At 48.7% G+C, this 27,614-nt stretch overlaps 1 protein-coding gene across 2 annotated transcripts in view; it reads left to right on the top strand.

The window, feature by feature from the left end:
• Positions 1-171: 171 nt before the first annotated feature.
• Positions 172-27,614, top strand: part of LOC106601947 (conserved oligomeric Golgi complex subunit 1) — a 35,171-nt gene continuing 7,728 nt past the window's right edge. The window contains exons 1-12 of one of the 2 annotated variants that reach the window (XM_045715832.1): positions 172-555; positions 1,272-1,382; positions 1,699-1,832; positions 3,174-3,355; positions 4,484-4,660; positions 5,306-5,462; positions 11,276-11,486; positions 12,076-12,448; positions 15,662-16,146; positions 18,104-18,250; positions 25,024-25,185; positions 26,030-26,154. In XM_045715832.1, coding sequence (XP_045571788.1) covers positions 247-555; positions 1,272-1,382; positions 1,699-1,832; positions 3,174-3,355; positions 4,484-4,660; positions 5,306-5,462; positions 11,276-11,486; positions 12,076-12,448; positions 15,662-16,146; positions 18,104-18,250; positions 25,024-25,185; positions 26,030-26,154 — 2,573 coding nt within the window. In that variant the 5' untranslated portion in view covers positions 172-246. The remainder of the gene's footprint in view (positions 556-1,271; positions 1,383-1,698; positions 1,833-3,173; positions 3,356-4,483; positions 4,661-5,305; positions 5,463-11,275; positions 11,487-12,075; positions 12,449-15,661; positions 16,147-18,103; positions 18,251-25,023; positions 25,186-26,029; positions 26,155-27,614) is intronic. The other variant, XM_045715831.1, reaches the window with a different exon arrangement.

Raw genomic sequence — 27,614 nt, forward strand, 5'->3', positions numbered from 1 at the left:
TTTTCTATAGTAAACCAGCTGATTTACATAATTCAAGGAATAGCAATATTTTGTCAGGTTGAGTTGCGGTCATATGATGTATTGTAGTAACATATTAGTTCCATATGAGGCGCTGTTACTTTCCCGGCTCCTCATTTTCTGTTTTTCACCTCTGATTCATTGTTTACGTGGAAGTGAGTTTCGCTTCGTCTTCCGGGTTGTAGATCCTTCAGGTTGGCACTTCGCTTACTGTGAAGCTCAGCTGCGATGGCCGTGGTTCCTGCTCAATCTCTCCGGGTTTCGGATATCCGAGACCCGACGGTTCTGTTCGAGCGGTACAACACCGAGGAGATACGCGGCATCGAGCGGAAAGTCCGCGGAGAGATCGAGCACAAGAAGGAGGAACTTCGTCAGATGGTGGGCGAGCGGTACCGCGATTTGATCGACGCCGCCGACACCATCGGAGAGATGCGTCAGTGTTCGGAGAGCGTAGTTACGTCCATCCAGGACATGCACAGCTATTGCCACAAGCTGAAACAGGGGAAAAGCGTTCCCCAAAGCAACAGAAAAGAAGAGGTTTGTGGCTCCATTGTGAAGCTAACGAGCTAACGTTACTTGGTGGTGGTGATGGCTAACTAGCTCTGTTGATTTAGATAGCAAACTGTTCTGCAGAATACCATTTATGATGTTTGATTAGACTCCGACAGGTTCCACCCATTGTGAGATGAATGGTATATGTCAATGATGGGTATATCTGTGTGGGTTTCAATATCTACACCCTATATCTCTGTGTGATTGTCTCTCTGCCTGTCCCTTTTCTTATGTATGTAATGTAGCCTGTCTTAGACCAGCTCTCCCATCAAGTCCCAGGAGAAGTTCTACACCACGGTCTATCCCTGTGATACTCTCTGTCTGTATGTGTTTAGAAACTCTCTCTCTCTCTCTCTCTCTCTCTCTCTCTCTCTCTCTCTCTCTCTCTCTCTCTCGCCACACCAGGTCCAGAGGCAGTCCCACACCACGGTCTATCCCTGTGATACTCTCTGTCTGTATGTGTTTAGAAACTCTCTCTCTCTCTCTCTCTCTCTCTCTCTCGCCACACCAGGTCCAGAGGCAGTCCCACACCACGGTCTATCCCTGTGATACTCTCTGTCTGTATGTGTTTAGAAACTCTCTCTCTCTCTCTCTCTCTCGCGCCACACCAGGTCCAGAGGCAGTCCCACACCATGGTGTATCCCTGTGATACTCTCTGTCTGTATGTGTTTATAATCTCTCTCTCTCTCTCTCCACACCAGGTCCAGAGGCAGTCCCAGGAGAAGTTCTACACCATGGCTTCTCAGATCAAGCTGCTGCTGGAGATCCCAGAGAGGATCTGGAGTTCCATGGAGGCCTCTCAGTACCTGCAGGCAAAGACACTTATTACTAAGACAGTGGACTGTTAGCATTTCCCATAGGAAGACATGGCATACTTAGCCGTCGTCTGCTGGGCATGGCCAATGATCAATGATGTATGTAAACCCACATCATAGAGCATGGCTAATGCTAACGAGCTAACTCTTGGTTTAATGCACACTCCTGACCAGCCAACCAATATTTAATTTCAGAATTGGTTAAAATTAGGTTAGGGTCAGTGTTATAGTTTGGGTAGTCGGGCTGTCAATGGGATGCTAGTCAGAAAAGCCCTTATAGCCTCTCCCTGGTTTACCACCCTCTTTGCTGCAGGCCACCCAGCTCTACCTGCTCTGCTGCCACCTGCACAGACAGCTCCACCTGGAGGCTGGAGGACCACAGTACAGCCCCGTCCTCGCTCGCTTCCCCATCCTGGTCAGGCAGGTGGCTGCTGCTGGACACTTCAGGTGAATGTCTTCGTGATGTAATTTTGGATGAGGGAGCCGATTATCAAATCTGGATTTTCTTTGAAATTGAAGAGCCTACCGAGCAGGGCTAGGAGCACCACAATCAATTTAGGAGCACCACAATCAATTTAGGAGCAACACAATCAATTTAGGTGCACCAGAAAATATGTTTTAAATTGATTCAGATACAGCCTATATTGGTCCTATATGGATTCTATGTATTCCTGAAGCCCATGTTGAGTCCTAGACACTAATATGTAACACTGTAAAGACAGTTTATTATCATATTATAAAATGTTGATACGAATACCTGTCATTAAAATTAGTCATTTTTTGAATATTAGGTTTCTACATTGTGTAAAAGCACTATTTTCCTATTGAGATGCATTACATTGAAAATGGTCCACTGTCTCTTTAAAAACGTCAGGTTTGTGATGATGACAAGCAAGAGATCTGTCATTCATTCATTGCTGCTTTGATCATTGATCTCCTGAAGAAGCTGTCCCTCTCTTTCTGTGCCCCAAATGTTTGGAGACAATGGTAAAGTTACCAGGTTGTTAACTAGCTGACCAATGAGGTAACATGACTGAACAAAGTGTAAACAAATGGTTAATGATGCGCCAGTCGTTTTAGATCAGCCCACGACATGGTTTATGAATGTAAAATGGCATCCTCTATAGGAAGATAAAAATATTGCCCTGGTAATATGGTCAGATCTTTTGACCTGGTTGGGCTAGAACCAATATGTTTTCACTGTAGTAATGGGTCAGATCTTTTGACCTGGTTGGGTTAGAACCAATATGTTTTCACTGTAGTAATGGGTCAGATCTTTTGACCTGGTTGGGTTAGAACCAAGATGTTTTCTCTGTAGTAATGGGTCAGATCTTTTGACCTGGTTGGGTTAGAACCAAGATGTTTTCACTGTAGTAATGGGTCAGATCTTTTGACCTGGTTGGGCTAGAACCAAGATGTTTTCACTGTAGTAATGGGTCAGATTTTTTGACCTGGTTGGGTTAGAACCAAGATGTTTTCTCTGTAGTAATGGGTCAGATCTTTTGACCTGGTTGGGTTAGAACCAAGATGTTTTCACTGTAGTAATGGGTCAGATCTTTTGACCTGGTTGGGCTAGAACCAATATGTTTTCACTGTAGTAATGGTGCCACCATGACCCTAATGAATCTTCACTTTCTTCTCCAGGGAACTCTGAAACACTGAAGCCTTTTTCATTACAACAGTTATTATCTGGGAAATTATTTTCCTAGTTGCACAGTGCTCCCAAAATCCTGCTGAGCTAAAACAAAAAAATAATGCATGTCTCTCTCTCTTCTACCCCCCTCCCAGGTCCACCATTTTGCTGGACAGTAAGTCAGTCCTGCGTGGTCGGGCGGTGTCCGACCAAGCCATCGCTGAGGCCCTAGTGTCCACCATGCTCCTAGAGGACAGCTCTCCACGTCAGGCTCTGGCTGACTTCCTCCTGGCTAGGAAGGCCTCTATTCAACAGCTGCTCAACCAGCCACAACATGGTACTAGTATATACCACTGTATCACAATACAATACCACACATACATCCTACACAATACAACGCAATACACAACATCCTACACTATACAACACAATACACAACATCCTACACAATACAACACAATACACAACATCCTACACTATACAACACAATACACAACATCCTACACTATACAACACAATACACAACATCCTACACTATACAACACAATACACAACATCCTACACTATACAACACAATACACAACATCCAACACAATACAACACAATACACAACATCCTACACTATACAACACAATACACAACATCCTACACTATACAACGCAATACACAACATCCTACACAATACACAACATCCAACACAATACACAACATCGTACACAATACAACACAATACACAACATCCTACACAATACAACGCAAATCACAACATCCTACACAATACACAACATCCAACACAATACACAACATCGTACACAATACAACACAATACACAACATCCTACACAATACAACGCAATACACAACATCCTACACAATACACAACATCCAACACAATACACAACATCCTACACAATACACAACATCCAACACAATACACAACATCCTACACTATACAACACAATACACAACATCCTACACAATACACAACATACAACACAATACACAACATCCAACACAATACAACACAATACACAACATACAATACAACACAATACGCAACACAACATCCTACACAATACAACACAAAACGCAACATTCAACACAATACAACACAACATAATACAACATCCTACACGACACAATACACAATAGCGCATCCAATACAAGACAATACAACATCCTACACAATACAACACAATACAACATCCTACACAATACAATACAACACAATACAACACACATCTCATCTTACGTAACACAAGATAATCTCAGCTAGTCAACAGGCGAAGCCTCAACATGGTGTTACAGCCTTGACACTTGTACTATAAGTCAACATGCCATGTTGTCACACTTTCATCATGCTGGGATTGTTTGGAGAACCATTTCATTTCCTCATCTCTGTTCAGTGGACTGGTGTGATGTTTTGATGTGTGGTTCAGGTTGACAGCCATGTCTGTGTGTCCCAGGTGCTGGTATTAAGGCCCAGGTGTGTAGCCTGGTAGAGCTGCTGGTGACCACTCTGTACCAGGCCTACGCTGTCTTCTACGTAGCCCCAGAAGGGAGTCCCCGGCTGGGGGACGGAGGGCTGAGCTCCGGCCTCCTCTTCACCACTCTGGAGAACGTCACCTCCACCACACCTACAGGTACATTACCTATGATACCTTGCAAGAAATGCTTGAAGAAAAAGTACTTTTTATTTATTTACTTTTTATTTAACCTTTATTTAACTAGGCAAGTCAGTTAAGAACAAATTCTTATTTACAATGACGGCCTAACCTACTTTCATCCCATGTTAGTCCCAAACTGATCTGGAGCCCCTAACTTTGATAAGATTATATACGCGTGTTATATAAGATTGTATAAGCAACATGGTAACAGCTCTACTTTGACCTTTTGATTGGCCGGGTAGAATTTTCGCCATGTTACATACACCTATCAAATCCTCTCTGAGGGATATTGACTTTCAACACAGGAGAATTTAATACCAATTATAAACCGAGGAGTTTGAGTCCTGGATGCTGATGATCTGAATCAGTGTTTCAGCTGTGTGTATATCCAACAATATACCATGGGTATATTGTAAAGACACAAAAATACTTGTTTACTGTTAGATGTTTGTTGGTAACCAGTTTATAATAGCATTAAGGCACCTCGGGGGTTTGTGGTATATGGCCAATACACCACACCCCCTTGTGCCTTATTGCTTAATTATAGAACTGTTGACATCTCTGGTAATCTGTCCTTCCGGTCCCACCTGTGTCCCCTGTTGTCTGTCCCCTGTTGTCCAGGTAAAGGGAGGCGTGTCCTTCAGGAGGAGGTGAGTACAGGAAGCTGGTTCAAGTACCTCCCCTCCTCCATCGCTGAGTTCCAGCCCGCCCTCAGAACCCTGGCTCAGCCAATCCAGAGAGAGCAGCTCAGAGACACCCTACAGCAGTGGATAAACACGTAAGACATCATCCAATCAATGCCCTTTACTTTGCATATAGAAACAGCTGCCATATTTCAGCCAATCAATGCCCTTTACTTTGCATATAGAAACAGCTGCCATATTTCAGCCAATCAATACCTTTTAAATGCATATAGAAACAGCTGCCATATTTCAGCCAATCAATACCTTTTAAATGCATATAGAAACAGCTGCCATATTTCAGCCAATCAATGCCCTTAATTTCAACAACTGATATTCAATATCGATCATAGTCAGCTGTAGAATTAGAATACCATTAGTAAGGAGAGTCTGATCTGGGACCAGAAAAGTTCCTGAAGAACCTGGAACTATCTGCTCTGGGAACCAAATGAACCAAAATGGAACTCTCCCATGCTGACTAGAAGGGGGGCGCGCGCGTGTGGGTCTGCATGTTGATGTTTGTCCATCCACACCAGACGCGATCAGGGCACACAGGTTGAAATATGTGACTTCCAGAGAGTGGTTAGGGAGTTGGTAAACCCTTCAACTTGAGGACACGCTCCTGACTTGAATGATGTCATTCATGTTTCACTTTTAAATAATAAAACAAGCCTGAAGTCAAATGAACAAATCCCCTGTCATTATAAACCTCAGTAACAGGTAGCGCTTTACACTCCTACCCGTATAGGGGGTTAAACATGGCAGATTTCAACACTGAATAACCCCTAAACTGGAACACAGTGGCTGTACAGTAACATGCTATACATGATGTCAGAGCTCAGTGGCTGTACAGTAACATGCTATACATGATGTCAGAGCTCAGTGGCTGTACAGTAACATGCTATACATGACGTCAGAGCTCAGTGGCTGTACAGTAACATGTTATACATGACGTCAGAGCTCAGTGGCTGTACAGTAACATGCTATACATGATGTCAGAGCTCAGTGGCTGTACAGTAACATGCTATACATGACGTCAGAGCTCAGTGGCTGTACAGTAACATGCTATACATGATGTCAGAGCTCAGTGGCTGTACAGTAACATGCTATACATGACGTCAGAGCTCAGTGGCTGTACAGTAACATGCTATACATGATGTCAGAGCTCAGTGGCTGTACAGTAACATGCTATACATGACGTCAGAGCTCAGTGGCTGTACAGTAACATGCTATACATGATGTCAGAGCTCAGTGGCTGTACAGTAACATGTTATACATGACGTCAGAGCTCAGTGGCTGTACAGTAACATGTTATACATGACGTCAGAGCTCAGTGGCTGTACAGTAACATGCTATACATGACATCAGAGCTCAGTGGCTGTACAGTAACATGCTATACATGACGTCAGAGCTCAGTGGCTGTACAGTAACATGTTATACATGACGTCAGAGCTCAGTGGCTGTACAGTAACATGTTATACATGACGTCAGAGCTCAGTGGCTGTACAGTAACATGCTATACATGATGTCAGAGCTCAGTGGCTGTACAGTAACATGCTATACATGATGTCAGAGCTCAGTGGCTGTACAGTAACATGTTATACATGATGTCAGAGCTCAGTGGCTGTACAGTAACATGCTATACATGACGTCAGAGCTCAGTGGCTGTACAGTAACATGCTATACATGATGTCAGAGCTCAGTGGCTGTACAGTAACATGCTATACATGACATCAGAGCTCAGTGGCTGTACAGTAACATGCTATACATGATGTCAGAGCTCAGTGGCTGTACAGTAACATGCTATACATGACGTCAGAGCTCAGTGGCTGTACAGTAACATGCTATACATGACGTCAGAGCTCAGTGGCTGTACAGTAACATGCTATACATGACGTCAGAGCTCAGTGGCTGTACAGTAACATGCTATACATGATGTCAGAGCTCAGTGGCTGTACAGTAACATGCTATACATGACGTCAGAGCTCAGTGGCTGTACAGTAACATGCTATACATGATGCCAGACCTCAGTGGCTGTACAGTAACATGTTATACATGACATCAGAGCTCAGTGGCTGTACAGTAACATGCTATACATGATGCCAGACCTCAGTGGCTGTACAGTAACATGTTATACATGACATCAGAGCTCAGTGGCTGTACAGTAACATGCTATACATGATGTCAGAGCTCAGTGGCTGTACAGTAACATGCTATACATGTCAGAGCTCAGTGGCTGTACAGTAACATGCTATACATGACGTCAGAGCTCAGTGGCTGTACAGTAACATGCTATACATGACGTCAGAGCTCAGTGGCTGTACAGTAACATGCTATACATGACGTCAGAGCTCAGTGGCTGTACAGTAACATGCTATACATGACGTCAGAGCTCAGTGGCTGTACAGTAACATGCTATACATGACGTCAGAGCTCAGTGGCTGTACAGTAACATGCTATACATGACGTCAGAGCTCAGTGGCTGTACAGTAACATGCTATACATGATGTCAGAGCTCAGTGGCTGTACAGTAACATGCTATACATGATGTCAGAGCTCAGTGGCTGTACAGTAACATGCTATACATGATGTCAGAGCTCAGTGGCTGTACAGTAACATGCTATACATGAACACAATGAGCCTGATACGCTGGGTTGTCCTGAACACAATGAGCCTGGTACGCTGGGTTGTCCTGAACACAATGAGCCTGATACGCTGGGTTGTCATGAACACAATGAGCCTGGTACGCTGGGTTGTCCTGAACACAATGAGCCTGGTACGCTGGGTTGTCATGAACACAATGAGCCTGGTACGCTGGGTTGTCCTGAACACAATGAGCCTGGTACGCTGGGTTGTCCTGAACACAATGAGCCTGGTACGCTGGGTTGTCCTGAACACAATGAGCCTGGTACGCTGGGTTGTCATGAACACAATGAGCCTGATACGCTGGGTTGTCATGAACACAATGAGCCTGGTACGCTGGGTTGTCCTGAACACAATGAGCCTGGTACGCTGGGTTGTCCTGAACACAATGAGCCTGGTACGCTGGGTTGTCCTGAACACAATGAGCCTGGTACGCTGGGTTGTCATGAACACAATGAGCCTGGTACGCTGGGTTGTCATGAACACAATGAGCCTGGTACGCTGGGTTGTCATGAACACAATGAGCCTGGTACGCTGGGTTGTCATGAACACAATGAGCCTGGTACGCTGGGTTGTCCTGAACACAATGAGCCTGGTACGCTGGGTTGTCATGAACACAATGAGCCCGTGTTGGTTGTGTTGTGAAGAGAATGTGCCGCGGACCACAGATATTAATGTACTCATGACTCCATTATAAATGCACCAAAATTACCATCAGTTTCCCTGAATTGCCTTGTGAAAGCTTAACATTATTTTATAACTTAACTTGTCATGTTGACAATAGAACAAGTTTTCAAGTGATGCCCACCTGACCCAGATGGCGATTGACAACAGAGTGTTTTTAGATTGTGTAAACAACAACAGTAATAGTATGATGGCGGGGATGCAGGGTTGTGTTCCTAACAAAACAACTACAAGTGTGCTTGCTCTACTTCCTCAACGGCACAGAGAGGAGAGATGAAATAAAGCACCTTGTAGTTGAAGACTTCATTGAAATGACTTAGGAACTGTGAACACTTTGGAGAGGTGTGCTGCCCCTTGGAGACACCGGTTAGTCCTCAAACTCAAACCCATGCACCTCCATCACATTTCCCAGGAACATTATCATGTTACTGAATGAGGATTCTCAGATTTCATTTTCTACAAATGTGGCTAAAAGTAAATGTAAAATACACATGAAATCAACAGTGTAATGTTTGGATTCAGTCTTGTCTCAGGTGAACTGTTGTGTCCTCACCTTTAGTCTAATCATTTTCCCATAACCTCCTAACTGTTCCCTTTTAATTGCTACCTTGGTTATGCATACTTTATGCGTTCCATATTTATTCTGTAAGGAGCATATGAATTTAGCCCTCTCCATGTAGGCCAATTCCCAAGAGTGTGGGGAGTTAGACATTTCATTCGGGAGGTATTTCATATTTTACTCGTGTCCAGTCCCAAAATCCCACATAAACAAATACGGGTGGCATATAATTAGGTCCTCCATTCTTTTGTGTAAAATTCCGCAAAACTCCAAAATAGCGCTGTGCCTTATGGGATTTCACTTCACTCTGAAGCCGGCAGACTCGGTGGAAGTGACTATCGGCGGGTCTAATTAGCCCCTACACCCTCCATATTTTTGGCTCCCTCAGCTTTGGGACACTTGAGAATATGACAGAGGCACGCGTGAACGTGTAGATGGAGGGAAAGAAGGTGATTTGTCATTCAGTCAGACTCTATAACTCATCTTTTCATTCTCATCCCAGCTGGAAGGAGGACGTCTATAACAGAGTCAGCAGTCTGGTTAGGGTTGTTATCATGTTGTATTATTTCTCCCAGCTGTAACAGAGTCAGCAGTCTGGTTAGGGTTGTTATCATGTTGTATTATTTCTCCCAGCTGTAACAGAGTCAGCAGTCTGGTTAGGGTTGTTATCATGTTGTATTATTTCTCCCAGCTGTAACAGAGTCAGCAGCCTGGTTAGGGTTGTTATCATGTTGTATTATTTCTCCCAGCTGTAACAGAGTCAGCAGTCTGGTTAGGGTTGTTATCATGTTGTATTATTTCTCCCAGCTGTAACAGAGTCAGCAGCCTGGTTAGGGTTGTTATCATGTTGTATTATTTCTCCCAGCTGTAACAGAGTCAGCAGCCTGGTTAGGGTTGTTATCATGTTGTATTATTTCTCCCAGCTGTAACAGAGTCAGCAGTCTGGTTAGGGTTGTTATCATGTTGTATTATTTCTCCCAGCTGTAACAGAGTCAGCAGTCTGGTTAGGGTTGTTATCATGTTGTATTATTTCTCCCAGCTGTAACAGAGTCAGCAGCCTGGTTAGGGTTGTTATCATGTTGTATTATTTCTCCCAGCTGTAACAGAGTCAGCAGCCTGGTTAGGGTTGTTATCATGTTGTATTATTTCTCCCAGCTGTAACAGAGTCAGCAGCCTGGTTAGGGTTGTTATCATGTTGTATTATTTCTCCCAGCTGTAACAGAGTCAGCAGTCTGGTTAGGGTTGTTATCATGTTGTATTATTTCTCCCAGCTGTAACAGAGTCAGCAGTCTGGTTAGGGTTGTTATCATGTTGTATTATTTCTCCCAGCTGTAACAGAGTCAGCAGCCTGGTTAGGGTTGTTATCATGTTGTATTATTTCTCCCAGCTGTAACAGAGTCAGCAGCCTGGTTAGGGTTGTTATCATGTTGTATTATTTCTCCCAGCTGTAACAGAGTCAGCAGTCTGGTTAGGGTTGTTATCATGTTGTATTATTTCTCCCAGCTGTAACAGAGTCAGCAGTCTGGTTAGGGTTGTTATCATGTTGTATTATTTCTCCCAGCTGTAACAGAGTCAGCAGCCTGGTTAGGGTTGTTATCATGTTGTATTATTTCTCCCAGCTGTAACAGAGTCAGCAGCCTGGTTAGGGTTGTTATCATGTTGTATTATTTCTCCCAGCTGTAACAGAGTCAGCAGCCTGGTTAGGGTTGTTATCATGTTGTATTATTTCTCCCAGCTGTAACAGAGTCAGCAGTCTGGTTAGGGTTGTTATCATGTTGTATTATTTCTCCCAGCTGTAACAGAGTCAGCAGCCTGGTTAGGGTTGTTATCATGTTGTATTATTTCTCCCAGCTGTAACAGAGTCAGCAGTCTGGTTAGGGTTGTTATCATGTTGTATTATTTCTCCCAGCTGTAACAGAGTCAGCAGTCTGGTTAGGGTTGTTATCATGTTGTATTATTTCTCCCAGCTGTAACAGAGTCAGCAGTCTGGTTAGGGTTGTTATCATGTTGTATTATTTCTCCCAGCTGTAAGGAGGACATCTGTAATGGTGTCAGCAGTCTGCTGGTCTATGTGAACAGTCTGAAGGGCCTAGCCTCCATCAGAGATGCTGTGTGGGACCTCCTCTCCACCGACTCCATCAGTCAACACTGGAGCTTCATCTGCCAGCGGCTGTTAGAGCGCCCCCTAGCGCTGTGGGAGGACTTCCTACAGCAACTCTTCCTCCAACGCCTGCAGGTAACTCTCAGGTCCCGTTTCCAGGACACAGATTAAGGCTAGTATTAATCTAGGTTTAGATTAACGAGACCCAGGCCTCGTCCCCAGGCTTTGATTGTGGACGCTTGGAAGGAAGTGTGTGGTACACGACTTTAGTCCTGGAGGAAGTAGCACCTTCTATGGAGAATCTCTGTTGACCAGGCTTTTCAGTCTAGGACTAGGACCAGTCTGTGTCCATGTTATAAAATAGTAACGAGCGCTGACAGTTTAGCTGTTGTTGTTAATGTTATTCTCTTGTCATGTGTATTCTATACAGCCTGCTCCTCTCATTACATTGATCTGTTCCCATTCAGACAGTGGGGGACCTTTAGAAACAGGACAACAGGTTTAACCTGCTGATTTAACTAGCTAGTAACTACAGCTGACTTCTGTCTTCTAGCTGTCTAGTAAACTAACTCTCCTCTACAGAATAGTTGTAATCTGCTCACTGTATCTGTCTGTTTCCTCTCACATCTCCTTTTCTACCCCCACCCCCCCTTCCATCTTCCTCCCTCCTTTCTATCTCTCCCCTTCTCCATCTCCCCCTCTTTCTCCATTTCTCTTCCCCCAGGCGATCACCCAGGAGGGTACAGAGACTATCTCCACCCGCTGCAGACAGCTCCTCTCCTCTGCCCTTCGAGATCTAGAGGGCCAGCCCACCCCACCAGGCCCCGGTCCACCAGGCTCCAGCCCTCCCCTCCCCAGCCGAGGTGCTCTCTACGAGGCAGACGTGGCCTCCTTCCTGTGGTCCGAGGCCCAGGGGGACCTACTGAGCGACGCGGCCTGGGTCAGTGTATCCCAACGGGGGCCACAGCACCGGAGCGGCCTGGCCATGAAGACTCAGGCCCTGACACCCTGTGTCCAGATCTTCTGTTCGTCACTGGATGATGCTCTCAGAGACAGACTGGATGACCTGCAGCACTACCTGCCCTCTGATAACACAGGTAGGGAGACGGATGGATGACCTGCAGCACTACCTGCTCTCTGATAACACAGGTAGAGAGACAGACTGGATGACCTGCAGCACTACCTGCTCTCTGATAACACAGGTAGGGAGACAGATGGATGACCTGCAGCACTACCTGCCCTCTGATAACACAGGTAGGGAGACAGATGGATGACCTGCAGCACTACCTGCCCTCTGATAACACAGGTAGAGAGACAGATGGATGACCTGCAGCACTACCTGCCCTCTGATAACACAGGTAGAGAGACAGATGGATGACCTGCAGCACTACCTGTCCTCTGATAACACAGGTAGGGAGACAGATGGATGACCTGCAGCACTACCTGCCCTCTGATAACACAGATGGATGACCTGCAGCACTACCTGCCCTCTGATAACACAGGTAGGGAGACAGACTGGATGACCTGCAGCACTACCTGCCCTCTGATAACACAGGTAGGGAGACAGATGGATGACCTGCAGCACTACCTGCCCTCTGATAACACAGGTAGAGAGACAGATGGATGACCTGCAGCACTACCTGCCCTCTGATAACACAGGTAGAGAGACAGATGGATGACCTGCAGCACTACCTGTCCTCTGATAACACAGGTAGGGAGACAGATGGATGACCTGCAGCACTACCTGCCCTCTGATAACACAGATGGATGACCTGCAGCACTACCTGTCCTCTGATAACACAGGTAGGGAGACAGATGGATGACCTGCAGCACTACCTGCTCTCTGATAACACAGGTAGGGAGACAGATGGATGACCTGCAGCACTACCTGCCCTCTGATAACACAGGTAGGGAGACAGATGGATGACCTGCAGCACTACCTGTCCTCTGATAACACAGGTAGGGAGACAGATGGATGACCTGCAGCACTACCTGTCCTCTGATAACACAGGTAGAGAGACAGATGGATGACCTGCAGCACTACCTGTCCTCTGATAACACAGGTAGGGAGACAGATGGATGACCTGCAGCACTACCTGTCCTCTGATAACACAGGTAGGGAGACAGATGGATGACCTGCAGCACTACCTGTCCTCTGATAACACAGGTAGAGAGACAGATGGATGACCTGCAGCACTACCTGTCCTCTGATAACACAAGTAGGGAGACAGATGGATGACCTGCAGCACTACCTGTCCTCTGATAACACAGGTAGAGAGACAGGTGGATGACCTGCAGCACTACCTGTCCTCTGATAACACAGGTAGAGAGACAGGTGGATGACCTGCAGCACTACCTGTCCTCTGATAACACAGGTAGGGAGACAGATGGATGACCTGCAGCACTACCTGTCCTCTGATAACACAGGTAGAGAGACAGGTGGATGACCTGCAGCACTACCTGTCCTCTGATAACACAGGTAGAGAGACAGATGGATGACCTGCAGCACTACCTGTCCTCTGATAACACAGGTAGGGAGACAGATGGATGACCTGCAGCACTACCTGTCCTCTGATAACACAGGTAGGGAGACAGATGGATGACCTGCAGCACTACCTGTCCTCTGATAACACAGGTAGAGAGACAGATGGATGACCTGCAGCACTACCTGTCCTCTGATAACACAAGTAGGGGAGACAGATGGATGACCTGCAGCACTACCTGTCCTCTGATAACACAGGTAGAGAGACAGGTGGATGACCTGCAGCACTACCTGTCCTCTGATAACACAGGTAGAGAGACAGATGGATGACCTGCAGCACTACCTGTCCTCTGATAACACAAGTAGGGAGACAGATGGATGACCTGCAGCACTACCTGTCCTCTGATAACACAGGTAGAGAGACAGGTGGATGACCTGCAGCACTACCTGTCCTCTGATAACACAGGTAGAGAGACAGATGGATGATTGGACTTTATTTCTACAGGTAGTCCCATTAAGATATTGTCCCAGGGAGACCTGGCCTAATGATAATGTAATGATGAACTATTTCTCCTAAGGTCAACTACTTGACATGAAGTCATCAATATCGTCTGCATCTTAAACTCTCTTCTCATTATAGTGGACTCCTTTTGACCAGAGGTTCTCCTCTGTCTCCTCCCTCCACTCTACCTCCTCCCCCTCTACCACCTCCTCCTCCCCTCTACTACCTCTTCCATCTCCTCCTCTACCACCTTCTCCGCCCCCTCCACCTCCCTCCAATACCTCCCCCTCTACTACCTCCCCCTCTACCACCTCCTCCTCCCTCTTTACTACCTCTTCCATCTCCTCCTCTACCACCTCCTCTACCACCTTCTCCGCCCCCTCCACCTCCCTCTACTACCTCCCCCTCTACTCTCTCCCCCTCTACCACCTCCTCCTCCCTCTTTACTACCTCTTCCATCTCCTCCTCTACCACCTCCTCTACCACCTTCTCCGCCCCCTCCACCTCCCTCTACTACCTCCCCCTCTACTACCTCCCCCTCTACCACCTCCTCCTCCCTCTTTACTACCTCTTCCATCTCCTCCTCCACCTCCCTCTATACCACCTCTTCCATCTCCTCCTTCTCCCCCTCTACTACCTCCCCCTCTACCATCTCCTCCTCCACCTCCCCCTCTACTACCTCCTTCTTCTCCCCCTCCTCTACCTCCTCCCCCTCCTCTACCACCTCCTCCATCTCCTTCCCCTCTACCACCTCCTCCTCCTCCTCCTTTACCTCCCCCTCTACTACCTCCCCCTCTACTACCTCCCCCTCTACCACCTCCTCCCCCTTTACTACCTCTTCCATCTCCTCCTCCACCTCCCTCTATACCACCACTTCCATCTTCTCCACCTCTACCTCCTCCTTCTCCCCCTCTACTACCTCCCCCTCTACCACCACCTCCATCTCCTCCACCTCCTCCATCTCTACCTCCCCCTCTACCACCACCTCCATCTCCTCCACCTCCTCCATCTCTACCTCCCCCTCTACCACCATCTCCACCTCCCCCTCTACCACCATCTCCACCTCCCCCTCTACCACCATCTCCACCTCCCCCTCTACCACCACCTCCCCCTCTACCACCACCTCCCCCTCTACCACCATCTCCACCTCTACCACCATCTCCACCTCTACCACCATCTCCACCTCTACCACCATCTCCACCTCTACCACCATCTCCACCTCTACCACCATCTCCACCTCTACCACCATCTCCACCTCCCCCTCTACTACCTCCTCCCCCTCTACCACCATCTCTACCACCTCCTCCATCTCCTCTTCATCCACAGATCCCCAGGTCCCCTCACTCTCCTTCACTATAGGCCTAGGCTCTGGGTCCAGTTCTGGTTCCGGTACCGTATCCTCATTCGACCGGTTCACAGACGCCGTGGCGGTAGAGGAGACCCTACGTGAACGCTGTCTGGCATGCGTACGTGACATCATCACCTGCGTGCGCTCTAAACTGGGGGCGGCCTCACCTGTTGGCTCCTCCCCCAGCCCAGCCCATCTCAGCTCGGTGCTCTTCATGGCCCGCCTCTGTCAGTCCCTCAGCAAGCTCTGCCCCAACCTCAGGCAGTGCATCCTGGGTAAACAGGGCGGTGCTGCAGCTGACCCTGTTACCAAGGGAACACCCCGCCAAAGCAGGAAGTTGGGGAAGGCGGCTGCCAAGGTGACAGAGGTTAGCCCCGCCCAGGCCAAGTGGGCGTGTCTGAAAGAGGAGCTTCTGGTTGTCAGTATGGAAGCATATCGGATATGGAGCTCTGCTCTCTCTAAGGTGAGGGGGGATACTTGGAGGGATAGTTCACCACTAAATCAAAGTTTGTCAGACATTTTCTGGGGCTGTTTATACAGAGTTGGAGTGCGGCTCTAGGATCAGTTTTGCCTTTGAGATTCAAATGAATTACATGGACAGGGGGGACCTGATCCTAGACCAGCTCTATGACTGAATACTGGTCCTTTTAGATTACATGGACAGGGGGGACCTGATCCTAGACCAGCTCTATGACTGAATACTGGTCCTTTTAGATTACATGGACAGGGGGACCTGATCCTAGACCAGCTCTATGACTGAATACTGGTCCTTTTAGATTACATGGACAGGTGGGACCTGATCCTAGACCAGCTCTATGACTGAATACTGGTCCTTTTAGATTACATGGACAGGGGGGACCTGATCCTAGATCAGCTCTATGACTGAATACTGGTCCTTTTAGATTACATGGACAGGGGGACCTGATCCTAGACCAGCTCTATGACTGAATACTGGTCCTTTTAGATTACATGGACAGGGGGACCTGATCCTAGACCAGCTCTATGACTGAATACTGTTCTTTTAGATTACATGGACAGGGGGGACCTGATCCTAGACCAGCTCTATGACTGAATACTGGTCCTTTTAGATTACATGGACAGGGGGGACCTGATCCTAGACCAGCTCTATGACTGAATACTGGTCCTTTTAGATTACATGGACAGGGGGGACCTGATCCTAGACCAGCTCTATGACTGAATACTGGTCCTTTTAGATTACATGGACAGGAGGACCTGATCCTAGACCAGCTCTATGACTGAATACTGGTCCTTTTAGATTACATGGACAGGTGGGACCTGATCCTAGACCAGCTCTATGACTGAATACTGGTCCTTTTAGATTACATGGACAGGGGGGACCTGATCCTAGATCAGCTCTATGACTGAATACTGGTCCTTTTAGATTACATGGACAGGGGGGACCTGATCCTAGACCAGCTCTATGACTGAATACTGGTCCTTTTAGATTACATGGACAGGGGGACCTGATCCTAGACCAGCTCTATGACTGAATACTGTTCTTTTAGATTACATGGACAGGGGGGACCTGATCCTAGACCAGCTCTATGACTGAATACTGGTCCTTTTAGATTACATGGACAGGGGGGACCTGATCCTAGACCAGCTCTATGACTGAATACTGGTCCTTTTAGATTACATGGACAGGGGGGACCTGATCCTAGACCAGCTCTATAACTGAATACTGTTCTTTTAGATTACATGGACAGGGGGGACCTGATCCTAGACCAGCTCTATGACTGAATACTGGTCCTTTTAGATTACATGGACAGGGGGGACCTGATCCTAGACCAGCTCTATGACTGAATACTGGTCCTTTTAGATTACATGGACAGGGGGACCTGATCCTAGACCAGCTCTATGACTGAATACTGGTCCTTTTAGATTACATGGACAGGTGGGACCTGATCCTAGATCAGCTCTATGACTGAATACTGGTCCTTTTAGATTACATGGACAGGGGGACCTGATCCTAGACCAGCTCTATGACTGAATACTGGTCCTTTTAGATTACATGGACAGGTGGGACCTGATCCTAGATCAGCTCTATGACTGAATACTGGTCCTTTTAGATTACATGGACAGGGGGACCTGATCCTAGACCAGCTCTATGACTGAATACTGGTCCTTTTAGATTACATGGACAGGTGGGACCTGATCCTAGATCAGCTCTATGACTGAATACTGGTCCTTTTAGATTACATGGACAGGGGGGACCTGATCCTAGACCAGCACTATGGGAGGCTTGATACAGACTGAGTTTCGTGGTCTAAGAACGTCAGACAAACATCCAACAATCAGTTTGAAATGAAATCACAACCCAGTCTGTTTAGGCCATCCTTCCTTTGTTTTATTACCTTACCCCCTGTTCTCCCTCTCCCCCCTCTCTCTCTCTCTCCAAGGCGCTGGTGGGTCAGTTTGCGACCTCGCTGCACGCAGAGTCCGCCGGGGCTATCCTAGCAAACGCCACCAACTGGGAGGAGCTAGAGATCCAGGAAGAGGCGGAGTCAGGGAGCAGCGTCACCTCCAAGATCAGACTTCCTGTCCAGGTAAGAGTGATGTTATGACATCATCGCTCAGCTCAGCAGGACCTGACCAGTAGTGTCTCTCAGACAGGAGAAAGGACCAGCAGGACATGACCAGTAGTGTCTCAGACAGGAGAAAGGACCAGCAGGACATGACCAGTAGTGTCTCAGACAGGGGAAAGGACCAGCAGGACATGACCAGTAGTGTCTCAGACAGGAGAAAGGACCAGCAGGACATGACCAGTAGTGTCTCAGACAGGAGAAAGGACCAGCAGGACATGACCAGTAGTGTCTCAGACAGGAGAAAGGACCAGCAGGACATGACCAGTAGTGTCTCAGACAGGAGAAAGGACCAGCAGGACATGACCAGTAGTGTCTCAGACAGGAGAAAGGACCAGCAGGACATGACCAGTAGTGTCTCACAGACAGGAGAAAGGACCAGCAGGACATGACCAGTAGTGTCTCAGACAGGAGAAAGGACCAGCAGGACATGACCAGTAGTGTCTCACAGACAGGAGAAAGGACCAGCAGGACATGACCAGTAGTGTCTCAGACAGGAGAAAGGACCAGCAGGACATGACCAGTAGTGTCACAGACAGGAGAAAGGACCAGCAGGACATGACCAGTAGTGTCTCAGACAGGAGAAAGGACCAGCAGGACCTGACCAGTAGTGTCACAGACAGGAGAAAGGACCAGCAGGACATGACCAGTAGTGTCTCAGACAGGAGAAAGGACCAGCAGGACATGACCAGTAGTGTCTCACAGACAGGAGAAAGGACCAGCAGGACATGACCAGTAGTGTCTCAGACAGGAGAAAGGACCAGCAGGACATGACCAGTAGTGTCTCAGACAGGAGAAAGGACCAGCAGGACATGACCAGTAGTGTCTCAGACAGGAGAAAGGACCAGCAGGACATGACCAGTAGTGTCTCAGACAGGAGAAAGGACCAGCAGGACATGACCAGTAGTGTCTCAGACAGGAGAAAGGACCAGCAGGACATGACCAGTAGTGTCTCAGACAGGAGAAAGGACCAGCAGGACATGACCAGTAGTGTCTCAGACAGGAGAAAGGACCAGCAGGACATGACCAGTAGTGTCTCAGACAGGAGAAAGGACCAGCAGGACATGACCAGTAGTGTCTCAGACAGGAGAAAGGACCAGCAGGACATGACCAGTAGTGTCTCAGACAGGAGAAAGGACCAGCAGGACATGACCAGTAGTGTCTCAGACAGGGGAAAGGACCAGCAGGACATGACCAGTAGTGTCTCAGACAGGAGAAAGGACCAGCAGGACATGACCAGTAGTGTCTCACAGACAGGAGAAAGGACCAGCAGGACATGACCAGTAGTGTCTCACAGACAGGAGAAAGGACCAGCAGGACATGACCAGTAGTGTCTCAGACAGGAGAAAGGACCAGCAGGACCTGACCAGTAGTGTCTCACAGACAGGAGAAAGGACCAGCAGGACATGACCCGTAGTGTCTCACAGACAGGAGAAAGGACCAGCAGGACATGACCAGTAGTGTCTCAGACAGGAGAAAGGACCAGCAGGACATGACCAGTAGTGTCTCACAGACAGGAGAAAGGACCAGCAGGACATGACCAGTAGTGTCTCAGACAGGAGAAAGGACCAGCAGGACATGACCAGTAGTGTCTCAGACAGGAGAAAGGACCAGCAGGACATGACCAGTAGTGTCTCACAGACAGGAGAAAGGACCAGCAGGACATGACCAGTAGAGTCTCACAGACAGGAGAAAGGACCAGCAGGACATGACCAGTAGTGTCTCAGACAGGAGAAAGGACCAGCAGGACATGACCAGTAGTGTCTCAGACAGGAGAAAGGACCAGCAGGACATGACCAGTAGTGTCTCAGACAGGAGAAAGGACCAGCAGGACATGACCAGTAGTGTCTCAGACAGGAGAAAGGACCAGCAGGACATGACCAGTAGTGTCTCACAGACAGGGGAAAGGACCAGCAGGACATGACCAGTAGTGTCTCAGACAGGAGAAAGGACCAGCAGGACATGACCAGTAGTGTCTCACAGACAGGGGAAAGGACCAGCAGGACATGACCAGTAGTGTCTCAGACAGGAGAAAGGACCAGCAGGACATGACCAGTAGTGTCTCACAGACAGGGGAAAGGACCAGCAGGACATGACCAGTAGTGTCTCAGACAGGAGAAAGGACCAGCAGGACATGACCAGTAGTGTCTCACAGACAGGAGAAAGGACCATCAGGACATGACCAGTAGTGTCTCAGACAGGAGAAAGGACCAGCAGGACATGACCAGTAGAGTCTCACAGACAGGAGAAAGGACCAGCAGGACATGACCAGTAGTGTCTCAGACAGGAGAAAGGACCAGCAGGACATGACCAGTAGTGTCTCAGACAGGAGAAAGGACCAGCAGGACATGACCAGTAGTGTCTCAGACAGGAGAAAGGACCAGCAGGACATGACCAGTAGTGTCTCAGACAAGAGAAAGGACCAGCAGGACATGACCAGTAGTGTCTCAGACAGGAGAAAGGACCAGCAGGACATGACCAGTAGTGTCTCAGACAGGAGAAAGGACCAGCAGGACATGACCAGTAGTGTCTCAGACAGGAGAAAGGACCAGCAGGACATGACCAGTAGTGTCTCACAGACAGGAGAAAGGACCAGCAGGACATGACCAGTAGTGTCTCACAGACAGGAGAAAGGACCAGCAGGACATGACCAGTAGTGTCTCAGACAGGAGAAAGGACCAGCAGGACATGACCAGTAGTGTCTCACAGACAGGAGAAAGGACCAGCAGGACATGACCAGTAGTGTCTCAGACAGGAGAAAGGACCAGCAGGACATGACCAGTAGTGTCTCAGACAGGAGAAAGGACCAGCAGGACATGACCAGTAGTGTCTCACAGACAGGAGAAAGGACCAGCAGTGTCTCAGACAGGAGAAAGGACCAGCAGGACATGACCAGTAGTGTCTCATAGACAGGAGAAAGGACCAGCAGGACATGACCAGTAGTGTCTCAGACAGGAGAAAGGACCAGCAGGACATGACCAGTAGAGTCTCACAGACAGGAGAAAGGACCAGCAGGACATGACCAGTAGTGTCTCAGACAGGAGAAAGGACCAGCAGGACATGACCAGTAGTGTCTCAGACAGGAGAAAGGACCAGCAGGACATGACCAGTAGTGTCTCAGACAGGAGAAAGGACCAGCAGGACATGACCAGTAGTGTCTCAGACAGGAGAAAGGACCAGCAGGACATGACCAGTAGTGTCTCAGACAGGAGAAAGGACCAGCAGGACATGACCAGTAGTGTCTCACAGACAGGAGAAAGGACCAGTAGGACATGACCAGTAGTGTCTCACAGACAGGAGAAAGGACCAGCAGGACCTGACCAGTAGTGTCTCAGACAGGAGAAAGGACCAGCAGGACATGACCAGTAGTGTCTCAGACAGGAGAAAGGACCAGCAGGACATGACCAGTAGTGTCTCAGACAGGAGAAAGGACCAGCAGGACCTGACCAGTAGTGTCTCAGACAGGAGAAAGGACCAGCAGGACATGACCAGTAGTGTCTCAGACAGGAGAAAGGACCAGCAGGACATGACCAGTAGTGTCTCACAGACAGGAGAAAGGACCAGCAGGACCTGACCAGTAGTGTCTCAGACAGGAGAAAGGACCAGCAGGACATGACCAGTAGTGTCTCAGACAGGAGAAAGGACCAGCAGGACATGACCAGTAGTGTCTCAGACAGGAGAAAGGACCAGCAGGACATGACCAGTAGTGTCTCAGACAGGAGAAAGGACCAGCAGGACATGACCAGTAGTGTCTCAGACAGGAGAAAGGACCAGCAGGACATGACCAGTAGTGTCTCTCAGACAGGAGAAGGACCAGCAGGACATGACCAGTAGAGTCTCACAGACAGGAGAAAGGACCAGCAGGACATGACCAGTAGTGTCTCACAGACAGGAGAAAGGACCAGCAGGACATGACCAGTAGTGTCTCACAGACAGGAGAAAGGACCAGCAGGACCTGACCAGTAGTGTCTCAGACAGGAGAAAGGACCAGCAGGACATGACCAGTAGTGTCTCAGACAGGAGAAAGGACCAGCAGGACATGACCAGTAGTGTCTCAGACAGGAGAAAGGACCAGCAGGACATGACCAGTAGTGTCTCAGACAGGAGAAAGGACCAGCAGGACATGACCAGTAGTGTCTCACAGACAGGAGAAAGGACCAGCAGGACATGACCAGTAGTGTCTCAGACAGGAGAAAGGACCAGCAGGACATGACCAGTAGTGTCTCAGACAGGAGAAAGGACCAGCAGGACATGACCAGTAGTGTCTCAGACAGGAGAAAGGACCAGCAGGACATGACCAGTAGTGTCTCAGACAGGAGAAAGGACCAGCAGGACATGACCAGTAGTGTCTCAGACAGGAGAAAGGACCAGCAGGACATGACCAGTAGTGTCTCAGACAGGAGAAAGGACCAGCAGGACATGACCAGTAGTGTCTCAGACAGGAGAAAGGACCAGCAGGACATGACCAGTAGTGTCTCACAGACAGGAGAAAGGACCAGCAGGACATGACCAGTAGTGTCTCAGACAGGAGAAAGGACCAGCAGGACATGACCAGTAGTGTCTCAGACAGGAGAAAGGACCAGCAGGACATGACCAGTAGTGTCTCACAGACAGGAGAAAGGACCAGTAGGACATGACCAGTAGTGTCTCACAGACAGGAGAAAGGACCAGCAGGACCTGACCAGTAGTGTCTCAGACAGGAGAAAGGACCAGCAGGACATGACCAGTAGTGTCTCAGACAGGAGAAAGGACCAGCAGGACATGACCAGTAGTGTCTCACAGACAGGAGAAAGGACCAGCAGGACATGACCAGTAGTGTCTCAGACAGGAGAAAGGACCAGCAGGACATGACCAGTAGTGTCTCAGACAGGAGAAAGGACCAGCAGGACATGACCAGTAGTGTCTCAGACAGGAGAAAGGACCAGCAGGACATGACCAGTAGTGTCTCACAGACAGGAGAAAGGACCAGCAGGACATGACCAGTAGTGTCTCAGACAGGAGAAAGGACCAGCAGGACATGACCAGTAGTGTCTCAGACAGGAGAAAGGACCAGCAGGACATGACCAGTAGTGTCTCAGACAGGAGAAAGGACCAGCAGGACATGACCAGTAGTGTCTCAGACAGGGGAAAGGACCAGCAGGACATGACCAGTAGTGTCTCAGACAGGAGAAAGGACCAGCAGGACATGACCAGTAGTGTCTCAGACAGGAGAAAGGACCAGCAGGACATGACCAGTAGTGTCTCAGACAGGAGAAAGGACCAGCAGGACATGACCAGTAGTGTCTCAGACAGGAGAAAGGACCAGCAGGACATGACCAGTAGTGTCTCAGACAGGAGAAAGGACCAGCAGGACATGACCAGTAGTGTCTCAGACAGGAGAAAGGACCAGCAGGACATGACCAGTAGTGTCTCAGACAGGAGAAAGGACCAGCAGGACATGACCAGTAGTGTCTCAGACAGGAGAAAGGACCAGCAGGACATGACCAGTAGTGTCTCAGACAGGAGAAAGGACCAGCAGGACATGACCAGTAGTGTCTCACAGACAGGAGAAAGGACCAGCAGGACATGACCAGTAGTGTCTCAGACAGGGGAAAGGACCAGCAGGACATGACCAGTAGTGTCTCACAGACAGGAGAAAGGACCAGTAGGACATGACCAGTAGTGTCTCACAGACAGGAGAAAGGACCAGCAGGACCTGACCAGTAGTGTCTCAGACAGGAGAAAGGACCAGCAGGACATGACCAGTAGTGTCTCAGACAGGAGAAAGGACCAGCAGGACATGACCAGTAGTGTCTCACAGACAGGAGAAAGGACCAGCAGGACATGACCAGTAGTGTCTCACAGACAGGAGAAAGGACCAGCAGGACATGACCAGTAGTGTCTCACAGACAGGAGAAAGGACCAGCAGGACATGACCAGTAGTGTCTCAGACAGGAGAAAGGACCAGCAGGACATGACCAGTAGTGTCTCAGACAGGAGAAAGGACCAGCAGGACATGACCAGTAGTGTCTCAGACAGGAGAAAGGACCAGCAGGACATGACCAGTAGTGTCTCAGACAGGAGAAAGGACCAGCAGGACATGACCAGTAGTGTCTCAGACAGGAGAAAGGACCAGCAGGACATGACCAGTAGTGTCTCAGACAGGAGAAAGGACCAGCAGGACATGACCAGTAGTGTCTCAGACAGGAGAAAGGACCAGCAGGACATGACCAGTAGTGTCTCAGACAGGAGAAAGGACCAGCAGGACATGACCAGTAGTGTCTCAGACAGGAGAAAGGACCAGCAGGACATGACCAGTAGTGTCTCAGACAGGAGAAAGGACCAGCAGGACATGACCAGTAGTGTCTCAGACAGGAGAAAGGACCAGCAGGACATGACCAGTAGTGTCTCAGACAGGAGAAAGGACCAGCAGGACATGACCAGTAGTGTCTCACAGACAGGAGAAAGGACCAGCAGGACATGACCAGTAGTGTCTCAGACAGGGGAAAGGACCAGCAGGACATGACCAGTAGTGTCTCAGACAGGAGAAAGGACCAGCAGGACATGACCAGTAGTGTCTCAGACAGGAGAAAGGATTTTCAAATAGAAAATGAACACAATATTATCTCTCTGTCTCTCTCTCCTCCCTCTCTCTCTCGTCCCCCTCCCTCCCTCCTCTCCCCCTCCTCTCTCCCCCCCCTCCTCTCTCCCCCACCCCCCCCTCCTCTCTCCCCCTCCTCTCCCCCCTCCCTCCATAGCCGTCGTGGTTTGTCCAGTCTCTGCTGTTCCACCTGTGTGTGGGGGTGAATGGAGTAGGGGGTCATGCTGTGCCCCGCCCCACCCTACAGGAGTTACAACAAGGCTGCATGGACCTGGTGCTGCACCAGTACCAGAACCTCATACACACACCGCAGGACAAGGTAACACACACACACACACACACACACACACAGCGCAGGACAAGGTAACACACACACACACACACAGCACAGGACAAGGTAACACACACACACACACACACACACAGCGCAGGACAAGGTAACACACACACACACACACACACAGCGCAGGACAAGGTAACACACACACACACACACACAGCGCAGGACAAGGTAACACACACACACACACACAGCGCAGGACAAGGTAACACACACACACACGCACAGGACAAGGTAACACACACACACACAGCGCTGGACAAGGTAACACACACACACACACAGCACAGGACAAGGTAACACACACACACACAGCGCAGGACAAGGTAACACACACACACACAGCGCAGGACAAGGTAACACACACACACACAGCGCAGGACAAGGTAACACACACACACACACAGGGCTGACACTGTAATCACATATAGCACATCCTAAAGAGATGAACATCTCTGTTGCTCTCTCTCTCCTCCTCCTCCTCTCTCTCTCTCCCCCCTCTCTCTCTCTCCCCCCTCTCTCTCTTTCCCCCCCTCTCTCTCTCTCTCTCTCTCTCTCTCCCTCTCTCTCTCTCCCTCTCTCTCTCTCCCTCTCTCTCTCTCCCTCTCTCTCTCCCCCCTCTCTCTCCTCTCTCTCTCTCTCTCTCTCTCTCTCTCCCCCTCTCTCTCTTCTCCCTCTCTCTCTCTCTCTTCTCCCCTCTCTCTCTCTCTCTCTGCCCCCTCTCTCTCTGCCCCCTCTCTCTCTCTCTCTTCTCCCCCCTCTCTCTCTCTTCTCCCCCCTCTCTCTCTCCCCCTCCCCCCTCTCTCTCTCCCTCCCTCCCCAGGACTGTCCATTCCCTCTAACTCAGAACAGGTCTCTACAGCTGTTATTTGACCTGAGATATCTCACTGCTACCCTGGGTACCAGACTAGAGGATGGCAGGGGCTTCCGCTCTCACCAAGACCCCAGGTACACACACACACACACACCTGGTCTCTCTGTATGTTACAGGGTTCAGTAACCCCCTGGTCTCTCTGTATGTTACAGGGTTCAGTAACCCCCTGGTCTCTCTGTATGTTACAGTAACATCCTGGTCTCTCTGTATGTTACAGGGTCCAGTAACCCCCTGGTTTCTCTGTATGTTACAGGGTTCAGTAACCCCCTGGTCTCTCTGTATGTTACAGGGTTCAGTAACCCCCTGGTTTCTCTGTATGTTACAGGGTTCAGTAACCCCCTGGTTTCTCTGTATGTTACAGGGTTCAGTAACCCCCTGGTCTCTCTGTATGTTACAGGGTTCAGTAACCCCCTGGTCTCTCTGTATGTTACAGGGTTCAGTAACCCCCTGGTCTCTCTGTATGTTACAGTAACATCCTGGTCTCTCTGTATGTTACAGGGTTCAGTAACCCCCTGGTCTCTCTGTATGTTACAGTAACATCCTGGTCTCTCTGTATGTTACAGGGTTCAGTAACCCCCTGGTCTCTCTGTATGTTACAGTAACATCCTGGTCTCTCTGTATGTTACAGTAACATCCTGGTCTCTCTGTATGTTACAGTAACATCCTGGTCTCTCTGTATGTTACAGTAACATCCTGGTCTCTCTGTATATTACAGTAACATCCTGGTCTCTCTGTATGTTACAGTAACATCCTGGTCTCTCTGTATGTTACAGGGTTCAGTAACATCCTGGTTTCTCTGTATGTTACAGGGTTCAGTAACCCCCTGGTCTCTCTCTATGTTACAGGGTTCAGTAACCCCCTGGTGTCTCTAAATGTTACAGGGTTCAGTAACCCCCTGGTCTCTCTGTATGTTACAGGGTTCAGTAACCCCCTGGTCTTCTCTGTATGTTACAGTAACATCCTGGTTTCTCTGTATGTTACAGGGTCCAGTAACCCCCTGGTCTCTCTGTATGTTACAGTAACATCCTGGTCTCTCTGTATGTTACAGGGTTCAGTAACCCCCTGGTCTCTCTGTATGTTACAGGGTCCAGTAACCCCCTGGTCTCTCTGTATGTTACAGTAACATCCTGGTCTCTCTGTATGTTACAGGGTTCAGTAACCCCCTGGTCTCTCTGTATGTTACAGGGTTCAGTAACCCCCTGGTCTCTCTGTATGTTACAGTAACATCCTGGTCTCTCTGTATGTTACAGGGATCAGTAACATCCTGGTCTCTCTGTATGTTACAGTAACATCCTGGTCTCTCTGTATGTTACAGTAACCCCCTGGTCTCTCTGTATGTTACAGTAACATCCTGGTCTATCTGTATGTTACAGTAACATCCTGGTCTATCTGTATGTTACAGGGTCCAGTAACCCCCTGGTCTCTCTGTATGTTACAGTAACATCCTGGTCTCTCTGTATGTTACAGGGTTCAGTAACCCCCTGGTCTCTCTGTATGTTACAGTAACATCCTGGTCTCTCTGTATGTTATAGGG

Source organism: Salmo salar, chromosome ssa03 (genome assembly GCF_905237065.1).
Source record: "Salmo salar chromosome ssa03, Ssal_v3.1, whole genome shotgun sequence".
Lineage (NCBI taxonomy): Eukaryota > Metazoa > Chordata > Actinopteri > Salmoniformes > Salmonidae > Salmo > Salmo salar.